This window comes from Rana temporaria, chromosome 5 (assembly GCF_905171775.1).
Source record: "Rana temporaria chromosome 5, aRanTem1.1, whole genome shotgun sequence".
Taxonomy (NCBI): domain Eukaryota; kingdom Metazoa; phylum Chordata; class Amphibia; order Anura; family Ranidae; genus Rana; species Rana temporaria.
The window spans coordinates 157,022,805-157,045,777 of record NC_053493.1 but is presented as its reverse complement, the minus strand read 5'-3'; the positions used below and the strand labels follow the sequence as shown (position 1 = coordinate 157,045,777).

General features: G+C 42.1%; 1 protein-coding gene across 1 annotated transcript in view; it reads left to right on the top strand.

Annotated features, from left to right (window-relative positions):
• ITGA9 (integrin subunit alpha 9) overlaps positions 1-22,973 on the top strand; it is a 487,954-nt gene that overhangs the window by 407,260 nt on the left and 57,721 nt on the right. The window contains exons 20-22 of the mRNA XM_040353279.1: positions 5,917-5,996; positions 12,773-12,862; positions 15,171-15,279. Of these exons, the coding sequence (XP_040209213.1) occupies positions 5,917-5,996; positions 12,773-12,862; positions 15,171-15,279 (279 nt within the window). The remainder of the gene's footprint in view (positions 1-5,916; positions 5,997-12,772; positions 12,863-15,170; positions 15,280-22,973) is intronic.

Here is a 22,973-nt window from a genome sequence, read left to right as displayed (position 1 = left end):
TTTGTGCCAAGCTGACCCAAGCAAACTATGTAAAGTATATTAAAATACAGAGTTCAGCTTTAAAATGGTTGTAACATGAATAAAGCATATCCCTTTATAGGAGGGGAGGGAGCTCCAGCTGATTAACAGCCTCAGCTCTGTTCCTCTGTGCTTTGTGAAGGAGGGTGAGTCCCTTCCCTCCAATCAGCTCTCAGAGCTCTATGTACTGAGCTCTGCAGAGTGTGACTTCAGCTCCCCGCCCCCTTTTTTCTGACAGCTCAGCCAAGCATTATAAATGCAGTGCTTTGAACGAATGTAGAGAAGAGAAGACTGCAGATAAACAGTTACAACATATGTAAGAGGATTTGTTTGATCTCTGTACAGTGAAAGAAAAAAAGTATTTGACCCCTTGCTGATTTTTTATGTTTGCCCACTGACAAAGAAATGATCAGTCTAGAATTTTAATGGTAGGTTTATTTTATCAGTGAGACACAGAATAACAACAAAAAATCCAGAAAAACACATTTCAAAAAAGTTTTTTAAATACATTGATTTGCGTTCTAATGAGTAAAATAAGTATTTGACCCCTTAGTAAAACACGACTTAGTACTTGGTGGCAAAACCTTTGTTGACAATAACAGCGGTCAGATGTTTCTTGTAGTTGGCCACCAGGTTTGCACACATCTCAGGAGGGATTTTGTCCCACTTCTCTTTGCAGATCCTCTCCAAAGCATTAAGGTTTTGAGGCTGACTTTTGGTAACTCGAACCTTCAGCTCCCTCCACATATTTTCTATGGTATTAAGGTTTAAAGACTGGCTAGGCCACTCCAGGACCTTAATGTGCCTCTCCTTTATTGCCTTGGCCATGTGTTTTGGGTCATTGTCATGCTGGATTACCCATCCATGACCCATTTTCATTGCCCTGGCCGAAGGAAGGAGGTTCATACCCAAGATTGTCCCTTTGATGCGGTGAAGTTGTCCTGTGCCCTTAGCAAAAAAACGTCTCCAAAGCATAATATTTCCACCTCCATGTTTGAATGGTGGGGATGGTGTTCTTGGGGTCATAGGTAGTATTCCTCCTCCTCCAAACACGGGGAGTTGATTGATGCCAAAGAGCTTGATTTTGGTCTCATGTGACCACAACACTTTCACCCAGTTCTCTTCTGAATCATTCAGATGTTCATTAGCAAACTTCAGAAGGGACTACACATGTGCTTTCTTGAGCAGGGGGAATTTGTGGGCACTTCAGGATTTCAGTCCTTCATGGTGTAGTGTGTTACCAATTGTTTTCTTGGTGACTATGGTCCCAGCTGCCTTGAGATCATTGACAAGATTCTCCCCTGTAGTTCTGGAGTGATTCCTCACCGTTTTTATGATGCTTGTAAACTCTTAATTTTCCTTGTTCTTAAACATTTTATTGAATGTTTTTTGAAAATAGTACAATAAAAACAAAAGAGAAATGCCACATACATTGTACAGTCATGTAAATAGAGAACGATATATAAGAAAAGACAAGTTATTAGCAATATCTTCCAATGGGTAAGAATAGGGTCTCATACCATGAAGACCCCACAGTAAGAATATGGCAAACATAGACAAATTCTAATAAGCATTTGACCCGTGTTACTAAGTGCAATACCAGAGATAGCCAGGTACGACCACTGCGTATTTATATAAAAAGTAGTTCTCGGGTCTCTCTCAACTATGCTACTCTCGCTCACCAGGGAAACTCTTCATTTTCCATATGAGATTAGCATGCAAAAAAAAAAAAACGAACAATAATTTCTTCCGATAATCTCATTGTGTGTACCAGGCATTAGATTAGACAAGTATAAGCATCTTTCCTTCACAGAGTATTTAGTATAGGGCTTAGAATTAGAGTGGGAGTAGGTTTAACCACTTCAATACCGCACACCGTTATATGACGTCCAAAAAGGGGATCTCTTATCCCGGGTGGATGTCATATGACGTCCTCTACTTTGTACGGTGATATCTGAATGATGCCTGCACCTAGAGGCATCATTCAGATATCATTTTGTTCCGGCAGCGATCCTGCGCACCATAAGAACGATCATAGCAGCGGTTCCACTGCTTCATCATTCTTATAGGCGGCGGGAGGGGACATCCCCCCCCTCCCGCCATCCAGTGCTTCTCGGGGCTCTCCTGTGCCATCGGGGGCCCGGAGAGATGATCGCCGTGCGCCGGATGGGAGGCATAGAGATGACTGGTGACCAGATGGTCACCAGTCATCTCTATGATCGTCGGAGGCCCGTAAGTAAACAAATTGCAATTGCGGCTAGTAAGAATGAGATCTGTGAATTTTTTTCACAATCTCATTCTTTCCAGCCTGGAGGAGAGATGTGGGGTCTTATTGACCCCGCATCTCTTCTTAAAGAGGACCTGTCACACATTATTCATATTACAAGGAATGTTTACATTCCTTGTAATTGGAATAAAAGCGATCGAAAAAAATAAATAAATAAAAAAGTGCAAAAAATAAATAACTAAGTAAAAAAAGAAAAAATTAAAACGCCCCTGTTCCCGGTAGCTCGCACTCAGAAGCGGACGCTCAAAAGCGGACGCTCAGAAGCAGACGCACATGTAAGTCCCGCCCACGTATGTAAACGTCATTCAAACCACACATGTGAGGTGTCGCCGCGTGCGTTAGAGCATGTGCAACAATTCTAGCACTATACCTCCTCTGTAACTCTAAACTGGTAACCTGTAAAAATTGTAAAGCGTCGCATATGGAGATTTTTAAGTAACAAAGTTTGGCGCCATTCCACGAGTGTGCGCAATTTTAATAGATGACATGTTAGGTATCTATTTACTCGGCGTCACATCATCTTTCATATTTTACAAAAAATTGGGCTAACTTTACTGTTTTGTTATTTTTTAATTCATGAAACCATTTTTTTTACAAAAAAAAAGGCGTTTGAAAAATGATTGCGCAAATACCGTGCAAGATAAAAAGTTGCAATGACCGCCATTTTATTCCCTAGGGTGTCTGCTAAAAAAAACATATATAATGTTTGGTGGTTCTGAGTAATTTTCTAGCAAAAGAATGATGATTTGTACATGTAGGAGAGAAGTGCCAAAATAGGCCCGTTATGGAGGTGGGTATTAAAGCCCGGTATTGAAGTGGTTAAGCTTAGTTAGGTTTTGACCTGACTTCCACAGTATCACTTTATTAACATCACTAACTGAATATTCACTACTTTAGTAAATAAACCACCATCAGTTTAGGTTGGAATCAGGGAAAATATTATGCTAGCCATAAGCATAACATGTTCTGGCAATTTCAGGCAACCTACCATGAACAGCTAAAATAGTGGTTGCAGGTTGTTTTAATCACTTTGGACATTTCTAAAATAGAAACCTGCTTCAAAGTGGTTATAATTGGTAGAAAATTACTGTGTATGCCAGCATTAAAGCACTGTCACATTATTTTATTATTTTATGTGTAGTACTGACAACAGATATATATGGTACATTTCACAGTACTTCCATTTAATGATTTATTACTGTAAAGGCCAGAAGCAATTACATATAAGCATTCCTAATTCAGGGCAAGAATGTAAACACACGTTTTTGCCCATAAAAATAAAAGTGGAATGTACCAGCAAAAAGTTTAACATGCTAGAGTTTGCATGTAAGACATACAGTGCCTCCTGTGTCTTAAATATTTTTCTGTGCTGTTTTAACTTCTGCTTAACAGAAGATTCCCTGGCTTGCAGAGATTAAATATGTGAAAGTCCAAAATCTAAATTTTAAGTAAAAAAATATTTAAATTTCACAATTATATGTCATGCAAGCCTCTTCCTATAATTTTAAGGTAAAGTTATATGAATAATATTGCTTGGATATTAGTTAGTATATTTTGGAACGCATAACTACATGTGTAAATGTGGACCTTGCACATTTAGGTGTCAGTCCTGTCCTGTGTGCTTAACCCTCTGAAATGGACTTTGTATTATTGTTTGGCTTTGTCTTTTTTTTCTAGGTTCACATGGTAGCAATCTTCCAATGTTCGGATCTCAGATCCATAATTTGACTTAGCATCTCATGTAACATTCCCTGCAGATTTTGTAAGTTTGCCCACTTACAAAGAAATGAAGGGTCTATAATCTTTATCATAGGTGTATTTTAAATGATAGAGACAGAATATCAATTGAAAATCCAGAAAAAACACATGATACAAATGTTATAAATTGAGTTGCAGTTCAGTGAGTAAAATAAGTATTTTATCCCCTACACACCAACAATAATTCTGTCTGCCACCGACTGGCTACAGTATGTGCTCATGTGGTACACAGATTAGTCTTGTCAATTTAAGAAGGTGTGTCTAGCAACTCGTGTGTATAAAAGACACCTGTCCACAGAATCTTTCTTCCATTTAAACCTCACTATCATGGGCATGACCAAAGAGCTGTCAAAGGACATCAGGGACAAGATTGTAGATCTACACAAGGCTGTAATGGGCTACAAGATCATCAGCAAGAAGCTTGGTGAGAAGGAGACAATTGTTTGAGCGATTATTTGCAAATGGAAGAAATACAAAATAACCATCAATTGCCCTCGGTCTGGAGCTCCGTTCAGGATTTTGACTCATGGGGTAAGGATGATAATGAGAAAAGTGGGGGGATCAGCCCAGAACTACATAGAAGCTTGTGAATGATCTCAAGGCAGTTGGAACCACAGTCACCAAACAAACCATTAGTTACATAATACGCCGCCATAGATTGAAATCCTGCAGCGCCGGCAAGGTTCCCCTCCTCAAGAAGGCACATGTATAGACCAGTTTGAAGTTTGCCAATAAACATCTAAATGATTCAGAGAAAGGATTGAGAGAAAATGCTGTGGTCAGATGAGACCAAAATTAAGCTCTTTGGCATTAACCAACTCACCATGTTAGGGGGAAGAAAAATGCTGACTATAACACTAAGAACACCATCCTTACAGTCAAGCACGGAGGTGGCAACATTATGCTCTGGGGCTGTTTCTCTATTAAATGCACTGGCTGACTTTGCCACATTGAGGGGCCAATGGACAGGGCCATGTATTGTAAAATCTTCCCTTAGCCAGAACATGGATGATGGGTTGTGGATGGATCTTCCTGAATGACCAAAACCATCCTGCTAAGGCAACAAAGAAGTGGCTCAAGAAGAAGCACATTAAGGGCATGCAGTGGCCTAGCCAGACTCCTGACTCCTTAACTCTAGTGAAAATTTATTGAGGGAGCAACTTTGAATTCCCAAGAGACAGCCAAAAAACCTTAAGGATTTAGAGAAGATCTGTAAAGAAGAGTGGATCAAACTTCCTCCTGAGATGTGCGAACACCTGGTAATGAACTACAAGAAACATCTCACCCCTGTGCTTTCCAACAAGGGTTTCGCCACCAAGTACTAAGTCATGTTTTGCTCGGGGATCAAATACTTATAAATTGAGTTGCAGTTCAGTGAGTAAAATAACATTTGTATCATGTGTTTTTTTTTGGGGGGGGGGGGGGGGGTTTGATTGATAATCTGTCTCTATCATTTAAAATACACCTATGATAGATATTACAATTGCTTGAATTAAAGATCAGGATCTGAAAGATAATGCAATTTAACCAAACTGGCCTTTTTTTTATTGTGTTAAATTATAATTTTTTAATCTACTGTTTTCAAGAGATCATTTAAAATGAGAAATATATAATTAATTGTTTATCATTTGGTGTATGGCCAACATAAAACAGAATGCAAGATTACCAAGTATAGTTAGAATACTTATAAACTTGCTCCATGCTAAAAATTATAACTTGAAGTTAAGACTTTAGCTCAGTAATCATCACATATGTAAAATATATGACTTTCTTTAAAGTTATTCACATTATTAATAATAATAACTATAGTGGTACTTATTGAAAAGCTGTTTTGTTTTGCTTGTTCCCAACAGTATAACTTCAGCGTCATCTTTGATACCAGTCACCTGTCCGGAGATGATGATATTCTTCAGTTCCTGGTCACTGCACAAAGGTATATAAATAGCTACCTAAAATCATAATATCCGTTTTACTCCCACTGGTTTAGAGTTATTAAATGACTCAATGCTACCTTTATAATGCTTTATTCTTCTTTCTTTAATGAATGGTCACTACTACTGTTCTTTATTTTAGGAATTCAACTGTAATTTACTTACAAAACACTATTATAAGAAACCAGTTATTTATGCAAGGTCATGTATAATCACAAGAGCTGAAAATAATTGTTCCTTTTTATTTAAAGCGGGGGTTCACCCTAAAAAAAATTTTTTTTTGTCTACCAATGCATCCAGCATACTAGCGTTAGCAACAGTATGCCTTTATTTTTTTATTTTTTTCGCTGTACTGACAGTTTAATCCATTCAGACTCCCGCGGGGAGTAGGCGTTCCTATGCAGAGGGGAACATGATTGATGGCCGGCTATGGCGCGTCACGCTTCCCAAAAATAGCCGAAATAGGACTTGGCTCTATACGGCGCCTGGGCAGTCAGCTCCTAGTCTGTGCGCAGGCGCCGTATAGCGTCGTGAAGAGCCAAGTCCTACTCCAGCTATTTTCGGGAAGCGTGACGCGCCATAGCCGGCCGTCAATCATGTTCCCCTCTGCATAGGAACGCCAATTCCCCGGGGGAGTCAGAAACTAAACTAATGGATTAAACTGTGAGTACAGCACAAAAAATAAAATACAGGCATACTTTAGCTGATGCTAGTATGCTGGATGGCATGGTAGAAAGTTGATTTTTAGGGTGAACCTCCGCTTTAAGATAATTTTTTTGATCTTAGTCTGCATAAATTACACATTACAAATATATTCCCATACGCTCTCTGTCTGATTGTTCGAATCATTCTCATCACCAGTCCTAGTAGATGTAAATGTAACTTCACACAATGTAAATGGCTTGGTTTTACGTTAGCAATGTTAAAGCAAAGGATCCATAAGCCACAGATCATAAAGCAGATGCATGAGCATGAAGTGAGATTAATTGCAGCCTCATCCTGGTCTTCAGCCAGCCCAAACCCCCAATGTGTTTTGCTTCGCCCTTGGGAACTTAAGCATAGGGGTGATCCCCATGCTTAAGCTCCAAGAGGCAGAGTGAAACGTGTTGGAGGCGTGGCCTGGCTGGAGTCTGGGCTGAGGCTGCAATTCATCTCACTTCATGCACATGCATCTGCTTTATGATCTGTGGCTTATGGATCCTTTGCTTTGAGATTGCTGAAGCTTGGCACTAGGATGAACTCCTTATCCTTGCCTGCATTTTTGGCTTAGGTTTACATATGTATAGCTCAAATTGAATATCAGGGATGTTACAACATGTACCGTATTTATCTAAAAATGTCAAATCGCGAATACATAAGTAAACTACAACTAGTGAGATTTTTTAAATTTTTTTGTGCAATCAAAACATGGAATTAAAGTACAGTTACTGTGAAGCCTCGTACACACGGCCGAGGAACTCGACGTGCCAAACACATCGAGTTCCTCGGCCAGTTCAGCACTGAAGCCGCCGAGGAGCTCGGCGGGACGAGAGCTCCCATAGAACAACGAGGAAATAGAGGACATGTTCTCTATTTCCTCGCCGAGGTCCTCGTCGGCTTCCTCGGCCGAAAGTGTACACACGACCAGTTTCCTCGGCAGAATTCAGCCAGAAACTCGGTCGGAAGCTGAATTCTGCCGAGGAAACTGGTCGTGTGTACGAGGCCTGAAGGTTACTCAAATGTCACCTGCCACATCAATGCGATTTTGACACTCTTATTTCAAAATCAATTTGCAGGGAATGCCGTTTCACTTTTTTTTATATTCAGTGATTCAGTCCGATACTGTCATTTGTTACCCATACTCTCAGAAGGTATTGATGCCCCTGGTTAAAAACTGTTGATATGACCATTTACTTATCACACACTCATAAGGTTAAAATCTACTACGTTTAGTAATTACAATAGGCCTATTCAGAATGTTAGTAACTTAAAGGAACAAAAAAGGATAGCTACAGAGCTGTTTGACCAAGTTTGGTTTTGGGGGTCTTATCTACAAGTCTTTTTGTATCAATAGAAGGAAAGAGGCAGACTTGAGTAACTGCATTATTATATTATTGCACGGTGCTTTACAACATGGGGGCAAGCAGTACAGTTACAATATTATTCAATACAGGAGGGATTAGAGGGCCCTGCTCTTTAGAGCTTACAGTCTAGAGGGGAGGGTCAATTGGAGCAAAAGGTAACAGCTGTGAAGGATGATCAGATGGAGAAAATGAAAGTACAGTTGTTAGGTGTGGGTAGGATAGGCTTCTTTGATGAGGAGGGCTTTCAGGGACCGTCTAAAAGCTAATAGAGTAGGAGATAATCGGACAGATTGGGGTAAGGAGTTCCATATTAATTTCTTTGTTTGTCTGTTGCTACTGATTACTGTGATAATAACACCAGCAAGTTATTAACTTGTCAAAATTTACTATGAATCATTTAAGTGCTGAAACAGAAAATTCTTGGAAATTCCAATTTTTTTCCAGTATTGCCCAGAACAGGCATTGCATGGAAATCATTCAATGAAACCCTTGTTCCAAAGACAGCTGTCTCAAGCCTCGTACACACAACCGAGAAACTCGACGGGCGAAACACATCGTTTTGCTCGTTGAGTTCCTTGTTAGGCTGTCGAGAATCTCGGCGAGCCAAATTTCCCCATTCCCGTCGAGAAAAAAGAAGACATGCTCTCTTTTTGGCTCGACGAGGTCCTCGACAGTTTCCTCATCGAAAAGTGTACACACGACCGGTTTCCTCGGCAAAAAAAAAATGGGTTTTTGCCGAGAAACTTGGTCGTGTGTACGAGGCCAAGAGGAGGATTCTCTCACTTTGTAGAGATTCCCTCTCCCATCCTGTTCCATATCCATGAAAGGAAGTAAAGGAAAACCTCAATAGGAAACAGTCAACAAAACCCAGGGTTTTAAACCCTCCCTACTAAAACTGAAAAAAAAAAATGTATAATTTTTCAGCTGATTAATACTTTAATATATAAAAGCATTGATTTCTAATTATACAAAGACCGCCTAGAATTAGATGTTTTTTTTTCTTATTAATAGACAACTATTATAAAAAAGAACACATTATAACTAATTGTAAATGTAGCTGATCCCCCCCCGCAGGCTGTCCAGAGGGGGCGGGGGGGGGGGGAAGGTAGCACTACATAAGCAATGCTGAGAAGATATGAAGTAGTTCTCTAATATACACTACTACTCAGTCCGGTGTATATTTTATTATTTATTCTGCCATGTCTATCTGAGACTCTAAATTGAGGGTGACAGATTGGGTGTAGCCTATGTGCGCGACGCTGTCATATAAGGAATTCCACGCATGCGTTGAATCATTGCGACGCATGCGGGGATCCCTTCGGACGGATGGATTCGGTGAGTCTGTACAGACCAGCGGATCCATCCGTTGGGATGGATTCCAGCAGATGGATTTGTTCTGCATGTCAGCGAATATCCGATCTGCTGGAATCCATCCCAGGGGAGATATATCCGCGGAAAAAGATCCGCTGGCGTGTACACACCATAGGATCTATCCCAGGGGTCAAGTCATGGGGAAAAAAGTGTGGGAACTCCCACCCAAGATCCACTCCCCCACCAAAAAAAAAAAAATGATACGCTCATATGCATATATATTTCACAGAAAATACAGTGCAACATTTATTGTAAAGTGCCAGTTTGAAAAAAAAAATATGGTGTCACCCCCAGCCCCCCCCAACCCTCCCCCCTGGTCACTGAGCATTAGCATAGCTCTCCCCCCTAGCCTGCCGCAATGCTCTGTCCTGCCACTGCGGAGTGATAGCAGGAACATAACAGAGCAGTAGACACTGGGCAGGCTAGTGCATTGGGCTCTCTTCTGTCTAGCCTGCCACAGTGCTCTGCAGGGCGCTGGGCAGGCTAGTTTCAGGGTGGCAGCACACCCCAAACCGGCCCCTGTAAATGTTGTGGTTTATGCCAGTGCACCAATCCATGCACTGTCACGGATTGGGGGTGACACCATCACTGTCGGATATCATTTTTTTCTTAATAGTGTCACCCAGGCCTGGACTGGGACAAAAAATAGACCCATGAGTTTTAGACTGAGCAGTCCAGTGTAAATCCCCCCCCAGTAAATTCCCACAGTTTTATCTCCCATAGTGTAAATTCCCCTCGTTGTAAATCCCTACAGTGTATTCATTCCCTGTGTAAATACCCTCAAATCCCCCGGATGTAACTCCACCTGATGTAACTCCCCCTGATGTAACTCCCCCTGATGTAACTCCCCCTGATGTAACCCCCCCTGATATAATCCCCCTAATGTAACCCCCCCTGATGTAATTCCCCCTGATGTAATCCCCCTAATGTAACCCCCCCCTGATGTAATCCTCCTGATGTAATCCCCCTAATGTAACCCCCCCTGATGTAATCCCCCTAATGTAACCCCCCCTGACGTAACAACCCCTGATGTAATCCCCCTAATGTAACCCCCCCTGATGTAATCCCCCTAATGTAACCCCCCCTGATGTAATCCCCCTAATGTAACCCCCCTGATGTAACCCCCCCTGATGTAATCCCCCTAATGTAACCCCCCCTGATGTAATCCCCCTAATGTAGCCCCCCCTGATGTAATTTCCCCTGTGTAATCCCCCTAATGTAACTCCCCCTGTGTAGTCCCCCTAATGTAACCCCCCCTGATGTAATCCCCCTAATGTACCCCCCCTGTGTAATCCCCCTAATGTAACCCCCCCTGTGTAATGTATATCTGCCCATTGTGACAATATAGTGTATAATATCTCTCTCTCCTCTCCCCACATTTACAGACCTTAGAATAGCGCGGCTTTCTCCACATGGATGTCCCTCCTCCTAGGCTTCTCCTCCTGTTGTGGATGCACTGTCAGTGTAGAGGAGGAGCCTAGACTCTGTCGGCAGTGACGGCTGTGACGAGGGTAATTGTGATAGGCAGCCGGCACCTCTCCCCGCCTGCCTGTCACAATAATAGGGGATTGCAGTTCCCGGAAAACTTGCGGGCGCCGAGCACTGAGCTTTCTCCTCCTCCCTTCAAAGCAAAGTTACTGGAGTGCACAGGGGAAGGAGGAGGAGAAAGCTGCGGCGCCTCGCTCAATCCAGCACTGTGCCGGGTGTCACCCGGGGACGGAGCGCCCCCTCCCCCGCTCCCGCCTTGCAAACACCGCTGCCCAGGAGACAAAGATCGGCACGGGCGGCTCGAGTCCTGCAACGGGAACGACGTTCCCACAGTGAAAAAAGTGGAGGGACGTCGTTCCCATGCATTCCCGCAGGACTTGAGCCCTGATCTATCCGCTGAAACCCATTTGCTGGGATTTATCTGCGGATGGATTCTATGGTGTGTATGGGGCCTTAGAAAGAACCTTAAACTGTATGAGGGAATACCACAAACTAGAAAAAAGTAAACAATGGAAGAATCAAATATGTTATTGTTATGATTAATAAAAATGATCACTCTGCCTTCAATCTGCAGGAAAAGGAAACAGCCATAATATTCCTAGTATAAAATTTAAATTTGTAATCCTACATAGCTTTTGGTAGATGAGAATACCTAAAATATGTATTTCTAATAAATAAGCTGCTAGATTCAGAAGTGATATAGAGCAGACTTTCTCAACCAGGGTTCTGTGGAACTCTACCGTACCTCCAAAGCTTTCTAGGGTTTACTTCAGTGGTGAGCAATGGAAAACTGATATCCTACTCACACTGACTACCAATGCAAGGGGGCACTTTTACAATGACCAATAATATTAGAGGACACCACAATTTTTATTATCTACATTTTTTATTATCTTCAAGAATATTACTGTTGTGCAGAGGATCTACCCAGGGTGTCAAATATGTTAGTTTTTCCACATTATTTATCCTTCTATTTAGGCAGTCCTACAATTTAGTGATCGTGCTAATGTACCATGAACTGTAGGTGTAATTCATTTTAGGTGAGATTCCCTGAGAATTGAAAAATATTTCAAGGGTTCCCCCGATATAAAGGTTGAGAAAGTCTGGAGTAGAATATCAGCTAAGCTAGCTCGCTAAGGATGAGAGATGTCAGTCTGAAAGAGAATAGATTAAAGGGGTTGTAAAGGTACGCGTTTTTTCACCTTAATGCATTCTATGCATTAAGGTGAATAAACATCTCAGTATTAGCGGCCCCCCTGAGCCCCGTTTACTTACCTGACCCTTCGAAAGTCCCGTGCCGTGAACGCCCAGGATTCTCGGTTGGCTTCTCGGCTCATTCATTGGTTGATTAAAAGCAGCGCAGCCATTGGCTCGCGCTCCTGTCAATCATATCCAATGACGGGGGGCGGAGCCGAATGATACAGCGAGCAGTTATAGCCGCCGGCTGTATCACGGGAGCGTGCCCCCAAGGACTTTCCACCATGCAAGAGAGCTCACATGAAGGTGGAAAGTTCTTGCAGGGGGGAGCTGAGACAGCCGCCGAGGGACCCCAGAAGACCAGATTCGGGCCACTCTGTGCAAAACGAGCTGCACAGTGGAGGTAAGTATAACATGTTTGTTATTTTTTTTTTATTGTCTTTAGTGATCCTTTAACTGGCGAAACTGCAGTCTTCCAAATGTAATGCTGCAGGGGTGCTTTTATAAAACACTTTTAGCTATAATATTTCAAGCAGCTACTCACAGGCAAAAAATTAAGAGTAAGCTACTTCTATTTATACACATATTAGATGGGTGTGCGTGATATGGAAAACTGCTTAATGACATTTAATAGTTAGTTTATTATATTTTCCCCACAGCGGAAACATTGAACGGGCAGAGTCCTTGCATGACAACACCCTTATTCTGGCAGTGCCTCTAAAGCACGAAGTGGACTCATCAGTTACAGGGTAAGCAACCAACTGTCATCCTATAGCAATACAAAGGAAGTGTACAATCTTCAGTGGAAAATCACATTCTTTTTATGTTTATATTTCAAACTTTCCGGCACACGCTTTCATCTAGCCATTGGTTCCCAGACTGTAAAAACAGGATATATTGCTGTTATCATTAGTTTTGTATTCACATCTCTTTCCAGTATTAATAAAAGACATTATCAGCTTTCATCTACACATCTGCCAATGTTGACCTCCAATTTGCCATACAGTTATCAAGAGATTAGCAATACTGAAAAAAGAGATATTGACTTCCTTAACCTTTCCCTTGTTAAATTTCTAAAAGTCTGTCAACATTAGAGATGCTGCCACCTTGTTCATTCAGGGTATTGTCACCAGCTGCAAAGGAGGAAGCAACAGAGATGGAGCTCAGGGAGCTCAGGGAGGTTCTTTGCACAGTTCCTTTGCCCTGAATGGTTAAGGTGAAATGTATCGGTAAGTCATTTATCCTGAAACGAATAAAGTGACTGTAAAGTTTTTTTTTTTTTAAATAACAAACATGTTATACTTACCTGCTCGTTGCAAAGGTGTTGCACAGAGCAGCCCAAATCCTCCTCTTCTGGGGTGCCCCGGCGACGCTCATCTTCATCAGGTGCCCCCATGGAGAGCCAACTTCTGTGGTGGCACCCGTGCGGGCGTGGTCACGAGCACTTACGAGTCATTAGGCTCCTGCTGCTATCAATCGATCCAATCAGGACTGAGATAGCGGCTGGTGCACCTTTAGTACAAATAAGCCGAGGGAACATTGTTTTGCACATAAAAAGTAATCATTACAATCATCAATATGGTCATGAATGAAGCTGGAGATATAGATGATGTATGGCTGCTGTTACTACGATTATTTCCAGGTGTTTCTGTATCTATCTATCTCGAATTCTGCTTTAATATTTTGTTTTGCTGTGCGATAATATTATGTCTCTTCTCTATATGTGCTTTTTTGATGTATAACTATAGACGAAAATAACTCTGCACTCCCACTAAAATGTATGCTGCAGCAATAAATTAGAAGTGCATCTGTCTTTTATCCTCCCTGCAAAGTCTCATAACTGCCTGTTGAGCCTGCTAGTAAAATCCACCTAATGCAGCTTCCTGGAATGCTGTAGCAGTGATGGCACCACTCGTAAATTTAGGGTAGAGCTGGCACTCTTATGTAGGCTGGGCCTGCTAGTACTACAGTGGGATTAGAAAATATTACAGAGGTCATGGCGGTCAGCATTGTCATTTGCCTATTTGCAAGCCTGTAGCTTGTCAGTCAGCCCCTAGTCATGCCCACTACTTTCTGCTTTGACAGCACTGCCTGAAACCCCCCACTGTAGGCTGCAGTTTCTGGGAGGGGAAGCGTGGGAGAGACAAAAGGAGGAGGGTAAAGGAAACTTTTTGTTCTGTCCTGGCTTAAATGTTTTTGTTGCCAGGTAAAAATGGGGATATGTGACCCAATGGCGGTTCGTCCATTGAGGGCGCTGGAGCGCCGCCCCCTCTGGCTCTCGCACCGCCACTGAGTCTGATAACATAGATTCATGCATTGCATGAATCGATGTTATTGTCGCCGCTGCCGCTGGTCTATTCAGATAGCCGGACCTTGAGCGCCAGCCACCTGAATAACGGCAGCTGGTTGGCTGTACGGAAGTGCCTATCAGAGCCAGCGGCTCTGATAGGCTTACCGAGTACAGCCCTCAGTATCCGGAAGCTTATGTAGGGAACGTACGGGGGTGCGTTCCTTGGATATGACTGACAGGTGTCTCAGCCAATCAGGTTGACCGGTTCTGGCTACCGGTAACCTGATTGGCTGAAGCGTCATCGAGGGCGGGATAAGACATCGAGGGACGTGGATGGCTGACTCCAGTAAAGGTAAGTGCCGGGTGGGGGGGGGAAAGGGGAATTTTACAGGGCACAGCGGCGACGAAGGGCACAGTGACATCAGTGGGCACAGTGACATCAATGGGCACAGTGACATCAATGGGCACAGTGGGGACAATGGGCACAGTGGGGACAATGGGCACAGTGGGGACAATTGGCACAGCGGAATGAATGGGCACAGTGGCGATATGTCTGTATATACAAATTGAAACTTATTTTATTTAGTATCTCATTCTGCAAAAAATTGTATTTTTTATATTTGCATGACGTGTTATAGCACTCACTATGTAGCTTAGTAAACTGTTATTTGAAAATGTCAGTCATAATCTTGTTACTTTAAAAACGCAGCATGGTTATATAATTTGTAGATTCTGTAGAGAACATAATTTGTTTATTGTTTTTACAGGACTGTGTCTCCTTCCTCTTTTGTGTATGGCGATACAATTGATGCTTCCAACTTCATTAAGCTTCAAGATATGGAATGTGTCTTCCAACCTCTTAACTTCACATTTCAGGTGTGGTCACTTTTATGGTTCACAGATGTGTTTTACAAAACGAAAGAGAATAAAAAGAATAAAAAGATACTTGTATGGAAACTGTTTCCACACCTTCATCCAACAGTTCTTCAGAACATTTTTAGGGCCCGTCAGGAATCGCAAATGAACGAGCTCACTTTCCTGTGTGATTCCCGTGCGATTTGAGCACAGTACGTTTTCAGCCCATTTGTTAGAAAATTTTACTGCAGTGCGCCAAAAGTAGCGCATGCACAACTTTAAATAACAAAGATTTGGGAGAAACTGTCCACACTTTTGACATGTCACTCTAATTTAAAAAAAGGAAAAATATATATACTCGCCCTACCCAACTTTTTCCTATCTCGGTGCTATGGCACAGCAAGTAACATCAATAACAGGATACCTTTTTTTTTATAAAACACATTGGACAAAACTTGTCTGTCAGCGGCAACTTAAAAAGTATAGAATTATAAACAAAATGATGTATAATAAAAACTGTGAATCAGTTAGATATATATAAGAAAAATATAAATTTACCTATTATGGCCACTAGAGTGCAACATGCAGCCACCTTAAAATCCCTCAGCAATCATAGTGATAGTGATTACAAAGAAAACAAACAGAAAACAAATGACACTTGGATCAAAAACCATCAACTGAATATGAATTTTGGCTTTGAATGGGTTAATAAACAGTCCAAAAAATTGACAATAGAAAGTCCATAAACAGCAGATAAGATGTCATACACCCGTGCATCTGTGCCACATTAAAGATTGATTGTAAACGTGTCCAAAAGAAAAAAGTCACATGTCCTCCACCAGGCTTATAGATTGGCTTCTTACCTAATTCCCATGATCCCTTATGATAGAGGATCAAAACCAGCATATAATAGGTCCCAATCTCACAGTTTCAGATATGCAGTCCTGATGGATCTCGTTTCACAAGAAATTCCAGCAGCATCAATGCCCACCCTTAGGCTGCATTCACACCTAAGCGACAGCCGCGTACGCGTGTAGCGGCAGATTTGCCGCGATTACAAATGTTTAATTTTTTTTTTTTTCTAAAGTATTCCCATTGCTGTCTATGGGAAAACGCGCCTGTCGCGTGAAAAAAAGGGTCCGGGACTTTTTTTCAGGCGACAGGCGTTGCGCGTCTATGAGATGTGAACCATCTCCATAGACGGCAATGGGAATTCTCCCCTCTAGCGACAGAAGCGTCCCGCGTCGGGCGTTTTGTCGCTTAGGTGTGAATGGGGTCTAAGTCTGTCACTCGGGAGGATCAGACTGCGATGGACCAGCAACAGGAGGAGACCGATATATGCATCAAAGCGGCGCTATTGATCTGTTAACCAAAACTGACCAATTCATATATGCACATCACCATATATAAAAGAAAACTGTAAAAAGACACAGTGGTTGTTAATAGGATAGAGTGTCTGGTGGAAAATAGATGGTAGACAGAGAAACTTGAAAGTGATGGGTACACCTTTCACAGAGAATTCTTCACACCTGAGATTCACACTCCTGCGACTGCGTGACCAAACTGCTCCGGCACCGGAGACACGGGAGGTCGGTTTTGGAGCGGTTTGGTCACGCAGTCGCCTCAGGAAGGGGACGAGGGGCCGTGTTCGGGCGCTGGAAGGAGCTCAGGAAGATGTTGGGAAGGAACTGGCCCAAGTGATGTAAGGAAGCATTTATTCTCTTTCCTGGCACCAAAGTACCTAAAATATTGTCAAGCTATGCCTGTGGACAAGCAAACTTCTTGCTTTGAATTCCTAACGTATTCTATCAAAGATGTCTCTAAAATGCTGTGATAAGGCAGAACTAGACTATGTGGAGCTTTTTTTCCCTATGACCCTGGATGTCGGATGGCTTCTGTGAGGCATAGATCAAGCTGACGTTAGGATATCCTTGAGGCATTTATTCCTCATCATTGTGGTGAGTTTAACCACTTGCCGCCCGCCAATGACAGATTTTTTGTCGGCAAAGTGGTTGTAGAATCCTGACCGGACGTCATATGACGTCCTCAGGATTCTGAGCCGCTGCGCGCCCCCGGGGGCGCGCATCGCGGCGATCGTGGTTGCGGGGTGTCAGTCTTACACCCCGCAACACCGATCTTGGTAAAGAGTCTCTCACGGAGACTCTTTACCACGTGATCAGCCGTGTCCAACCACGGCTGATCATGATGTAAACAGGAAGAGCCGTCGATGGCTCTTCCTCACTCGCGTCTGACAGACGCGAGTAGAGGAGAGCCGATCGGCGGCTCTCCTGACAGGGGGGGGTTCGCGCTGATTGTTTATCAGCGCAGCCCCCCCTCGGATCGCCACATGGAACACCAGGGATGCCCACCAGGGAAGGGCAAAACAAAAACAAATGAAAAAAAAAAAAAAAGTCTGGAAAAAAAAAATGGGGAAAAAAAAAAGATGCAAGAAAAAAAAGATGCCAATCAGTGCCCACAAATTAGCACTGACTGGCAACAAGTAAATCAGTGCCGCCCCACAGTGTCCATCAGTGCCGCCCCACAGTGTCCATCAGTGCCACCCCACAGTGTCCATCAGTGCCACCCCACAGTGCCCATCAGTGCCACCCCACAGTGCCCATCTGTGCCACCCCACAGTGCCCATCTGTGCCGCCCATGAGTGCCCATCTGTGCCGCCCATGAGTGCCCATCAGTGCCGCCCATGAGTGCCCATCAGTGCCGCCCATGAGTGCCTATCAGTGCCGCCCATGAGTGCCCATCAGTGCCGCCTATGTGTGCCCATGAGTGCCGCCTATGTGTGCCCATCAGTGCCGCATGCCAGCGCCGCCAATCAGTGCCACCTCATCTGTGCCCGTCAGTACTACCTCGTCGATGTCCATCAGTGCCATCTCATCTGTGCCCATCAGTGCCACCATATCAGTGCCCGTAATTGAAAGAGAAAACTTACTTATTTACAAAAAAAATTACAGAAAAAAATAAAAACGTAATTTTTTTAAACATTTTCAGTCTTTTTTTAGTTGTTGCGCAAAAAAAAAATCGCAGAGGTGATCAAATACCACCAAAAGAAAGCTCTATTTGTGGGTAAAAAAGGACGCCAATTTTGTTTGGGTACAGTGTAGCATGACCGCGCAATTGCCATTCAAAGTGCGACAGTGCTGAAAGCTGAAAATTGGCTTGGGCCCTGTATGGAAGTGGTTAAACCCCTAAGGGGAGTGTGGATCACAGGTGTGAAGAATTATCGGTGAAATGTGTACCTATCACTTTCAAGTTTCTCTGTCTACCATCTATTTTCCGCCAGAGATTCTATCTTATTAACAACCACTGATCTTTGTGTCTTTTTACCATTTTCTTTGATATATAGTGATGTGCATATATAAATTTATCAGTTTTGGTTAACAGATCAATAGCGCGGCTTTGATGCATATATATCTAACTGATTTACAGTTTTTATTATACATAGTTTTGTTTATATATCACTCTAATTGTTTTGTATACCCTGGAACAAGGGTGGGCAATTTTTGAGAGGTGGAGATCTACCCGAACATGAAATAGATCAAATATCACTGGGGTTCAGTGATTTTTTTTTTTTTTGGAAATAAACTAGCAAGACCTAACTTAATAGTAAGGAAAACTTAGAAAAATGTAATAAAACAAATGACACTGTAAAAATATAAACTTAGCCCACCTTAAAAGTGAACATTGTCAGTCAGTAGAGGAGTGGGCTGTGTGATTGGGTGTGTGGACACCTGGACGATGTCATTGGTCATGAGGTAATGACTAAGCGCTAACATTTGTGTGAAACGCGTCTACCTCTTTGTCCCCTGCTCCATCTGTTAACCACTTATGAAGCTTCAATAAAAAGGATTTTTGGAAGTGCAGCCACCCGGAGTTATTTTGCCATGTTATACAGCATGCGAGCTGGGCTAGCACCTGACTAGTGTGTGTGAGGATTAAACAGAGACTCACTCACCCGGAGCAGCTCTTCTTGTTTCATGGATGGTGTCATTACTGCACTGGACAGTCCTTTATCTCTATTTCTACAGCCTCTGCTGCACAGAAAGAATGAACAGAAATAACTCCTTCCAGACCTTCCTGTTCATTTACAAACTGAAGCATAGTGAACACAGTTTACTATTCTTCGGTTATGAATGAACAGAATGAACTGACCCCCTTCATTTCCTCCCGCGGTCACTGAATGCCGGTGGAAGGGAGAGGAGGAGAAACTGTCTTTCAGCAGCTTCAGGAGGAAAATGGAGGGGATCGGTTCCTGTATATGCTGCCCCCACCGCCCCTCCTGTCTAGATGTGACAGGGAAACCGCACTGATCACCTGGAGCATCGACGGGGTCGCCATTGCGACCCCTGACGCTACACCAGTGATTATAGTGTACTATTGTAGATGTAACAGCAGTAACAGCTCACCTTCATTTACCCTGGCCAACCACAAATAATAATTGAAATCATCTACTTTCATAATACCAGCAGGACAGATCTGGGAATTGCGGTCATCTGAGGTACTGTGAATTTTTTTTGATCGGAAAGTATTTCCCTTTTAACTTGGCAGCATGTTTATTCCATGCACATTACTATGTACCTAATAGAAATGTTAGTAAGAGCTGAAGGAGTTTATAATAAATTATAATGACTTTGATTTTCTTGCTGTTATTAATACTTGCTTCTCAGTAGCTGCGCAGAGAACATGCAGTGTCTGTCTGTACAGTGAAGCCTCATCTTTATTTAGTTGTCCTTTTAAATAATATTTGTGTAGTCAGTAAATGTGTGGGGGGGGGGGGGGGGATCGGATGTGTTTCATGGAGGCAACAACTTAGGAACAAGAAGTTCTGCTTAAGTGTGGGAGTCATTTTAGCCTGCACCACTGAATCAGTTGTGTTTCCTTGGCACACAGTTGTTTCAGAATTAATGCAGTGAATACTGCAGAGAATATAAACTTTCAGGAGCCTTTATCTGTTCTTTCTATTTCTGTTATCGTAAACTATGACTGCATTCCTCTTATTTAAAAAAAACACATTAATTAAAAAGAGAACTATGACCGAGGCTTTTTTTGGTCATACTTCTATTATGGGTCACAGGAGTGCAAATATTGTTATCCTTCTGTGCCTCCGCTATCAGCTGATGGAGCAGAGATGCTCTAGGCTCAGGAAGCAACCCAACAGTATTGCCTGGATCCACCCCATTGCCTGATTGATAGCTGGCTCCACGTTTCAGCATGAGGTCAGCACTCCCACCCACTCCCCAACCTGGCGCTCCAGTGAGTGCTGGAGGGGCAGAGACTGACAGTCACCACTCTCTGTTCAGAGCTGACACAGAACTGAACAATCAGCGGTCATGTGAACACTCAGAGCTTATGTAGGACATCATAGAGGTCATACCCCTTTAACATAATGCTAAGGTTATTGATGTACAATAACTTACAGAAGCCAATAAGGTTATAGTTTTCACCCATTTGGAGTATACATAACAATTTCAAAGTGATTTGTGTCAATATTGAGCTTTATTCACAGAACGGTATTTAGGTGTTTTCCTAAATACCAGATGCATCCCTGAAAATGTCAATTCACTATGGCTTTATGTGGTATTTACCGCATAAAGCAAAAACGATTGGTAAATTGGAAAAAACAGTGAAAGTCAAGTCACAAAAAATTAAAATAATACATGTACCCCATACTAATTCACATAAGGGGGGTGGGATATGAGGGCCCCCTTGTTAAATGGGGCTTCCAGATTCCGATAAGCCCCCCCGTCCGCAGACCAGACAACCATCAACCAAGCAAAGCGCTCGCTCGTCCCCTCCCTTTCCTGACTTGCCAGCATAAGGGCCTTGTATGGATTTGGGAGGAGACTCCACCCCATCCCCCCCCCCCCCGATTTTTTAATTGATGGCAATTGTTTTTTTTTTACTTTTAGCTGTCAGCGGGGAATCCCACTGACAGCTGATGATTCATCAGTTATTAAGAATGCAACGCCCACCCGTTTCTTAACAACCATGACAGTTACTAGTTGTTAAGGATGCCTTTTCATCTTTTATTTTACTGTACAATAAACTTTATTGTGAAAAAAAAAGCTACCAGCCTGTGGTAAGGACGCTGGCTATGTGACTAAATTACTGCAGGCTTTCACTACTAAAATACAGCATGACTTCATAAAATAAGTCATTGGGTATTTTAGTATAATTTTTTAGTGAAGGCTAAACAACTTTTCGAAATACAATATCTTATCGAAGACTCGGATGCAGTAAGATACTGCTTTGTGAATGGAGCCTGTAGTTCTTTACTGTTTTAAAACTGGCAACATAATAAAATACTTTTTTTTTTCTGTTTTTTTCTGTTGATTAAAAATAAAGCACATTTGAAACTATGTACTTTAACAAATGTTTGTTTTGCACATTTTGGGAAAGGAAACGGTAGCGCACACATGTGAATGAGCCCATAAAGTTTTCCTTTTCCATTTTACACAAAAGTGCAGCACATAGATGTACTTGAAATGCAACAAATTCTATGCGTTTTGCTGCATCAAAACAAATAAGTTTGAATAAGTCTAATGCTGCGTACACACGATCATTTTTCGGGTTGTAAAAAACAACGTTTTTAAGGGTCTAGAAAAACAACGTTTTTTTCAACCCGATCATTAAAACGGCCTTGCCTACACACGATCGTGAGAAAAAAATGCTCTAGCAAAGCGGGGTGACGTACAACACGTATGACGGCACTATAAAGGGGAAGTTCCATGCGGATGATGCCACCCTGTGGGCTGCTTTAGCTGATTTTGTGTTAGTAAAAGACTATTTGCGCTTTTCTGTCTGTTACAGCGTGATGAATGTGCTTACTCCATTACGTACGGTAAAGAGCGCTCCCGTCTCATAACTTGCTTCTGAGCATGCGCTGATTTTTCACGTTGTTAAAGCCCACACACGACCATTTTTTTCAACCTGAAAAACGACAACGTTAAAAATGTAGTGAAAAAATAGAGCATGTTCGAATTTTTTTTGCCTGTTTTTTAGAACCCGAAAAATGCTCTGAAGCCCACACACGATCATTTTTAATGAAATAAAAAAATGTCATTTTTTACCACCCCGAAAAGTGATATATGCGGCATTAGTGTTAGAAAATGGAAATTGGAGCAAGAATGGAAAGTATCCAATGTGTATATCTGATTACTAAACAGTAATGACCACAAAAATTTCCCCCAGCATTGGAAAAAACACGTGGAAAGCTTACCATAAGCTTGCTCTTCATTACTGATGTAAAACCTAAATAGAGAGAAGGTAGAATTAATCTGATGTTTTAAGACTTATTTCAGGTCACTGTTCTGGTAATAAAGGTCTAATAAAAAAGTACCCAGAAGAGATTTATTAGAGGAATAATTTTATATTGCTTGAAATATTTTCAGCTTTTTTAATTATACACATTCCAACTATTATGTGATTTTCATTCCTTATCAGCAAAAAGTTTTGCAGATAATCAATATGCATTTAGAAACATTAGGATAATGAATGGGTGCTCATTTCGGTGAGAAGCTGAAATTGGCAAAAGACTACGTCCATATCTAGAACTTAAACCCTGGCTTTCTGAAGATCCCTTTTGAGAATTAATTTTTTTTTTGTTTTTTTTTTTAAAGTGATTATGTGATGGATTCTACCTGCTTTATTGACTGCATGCAAAAGTATGTTTCACATTGTTCACACAATTACTCATCTTG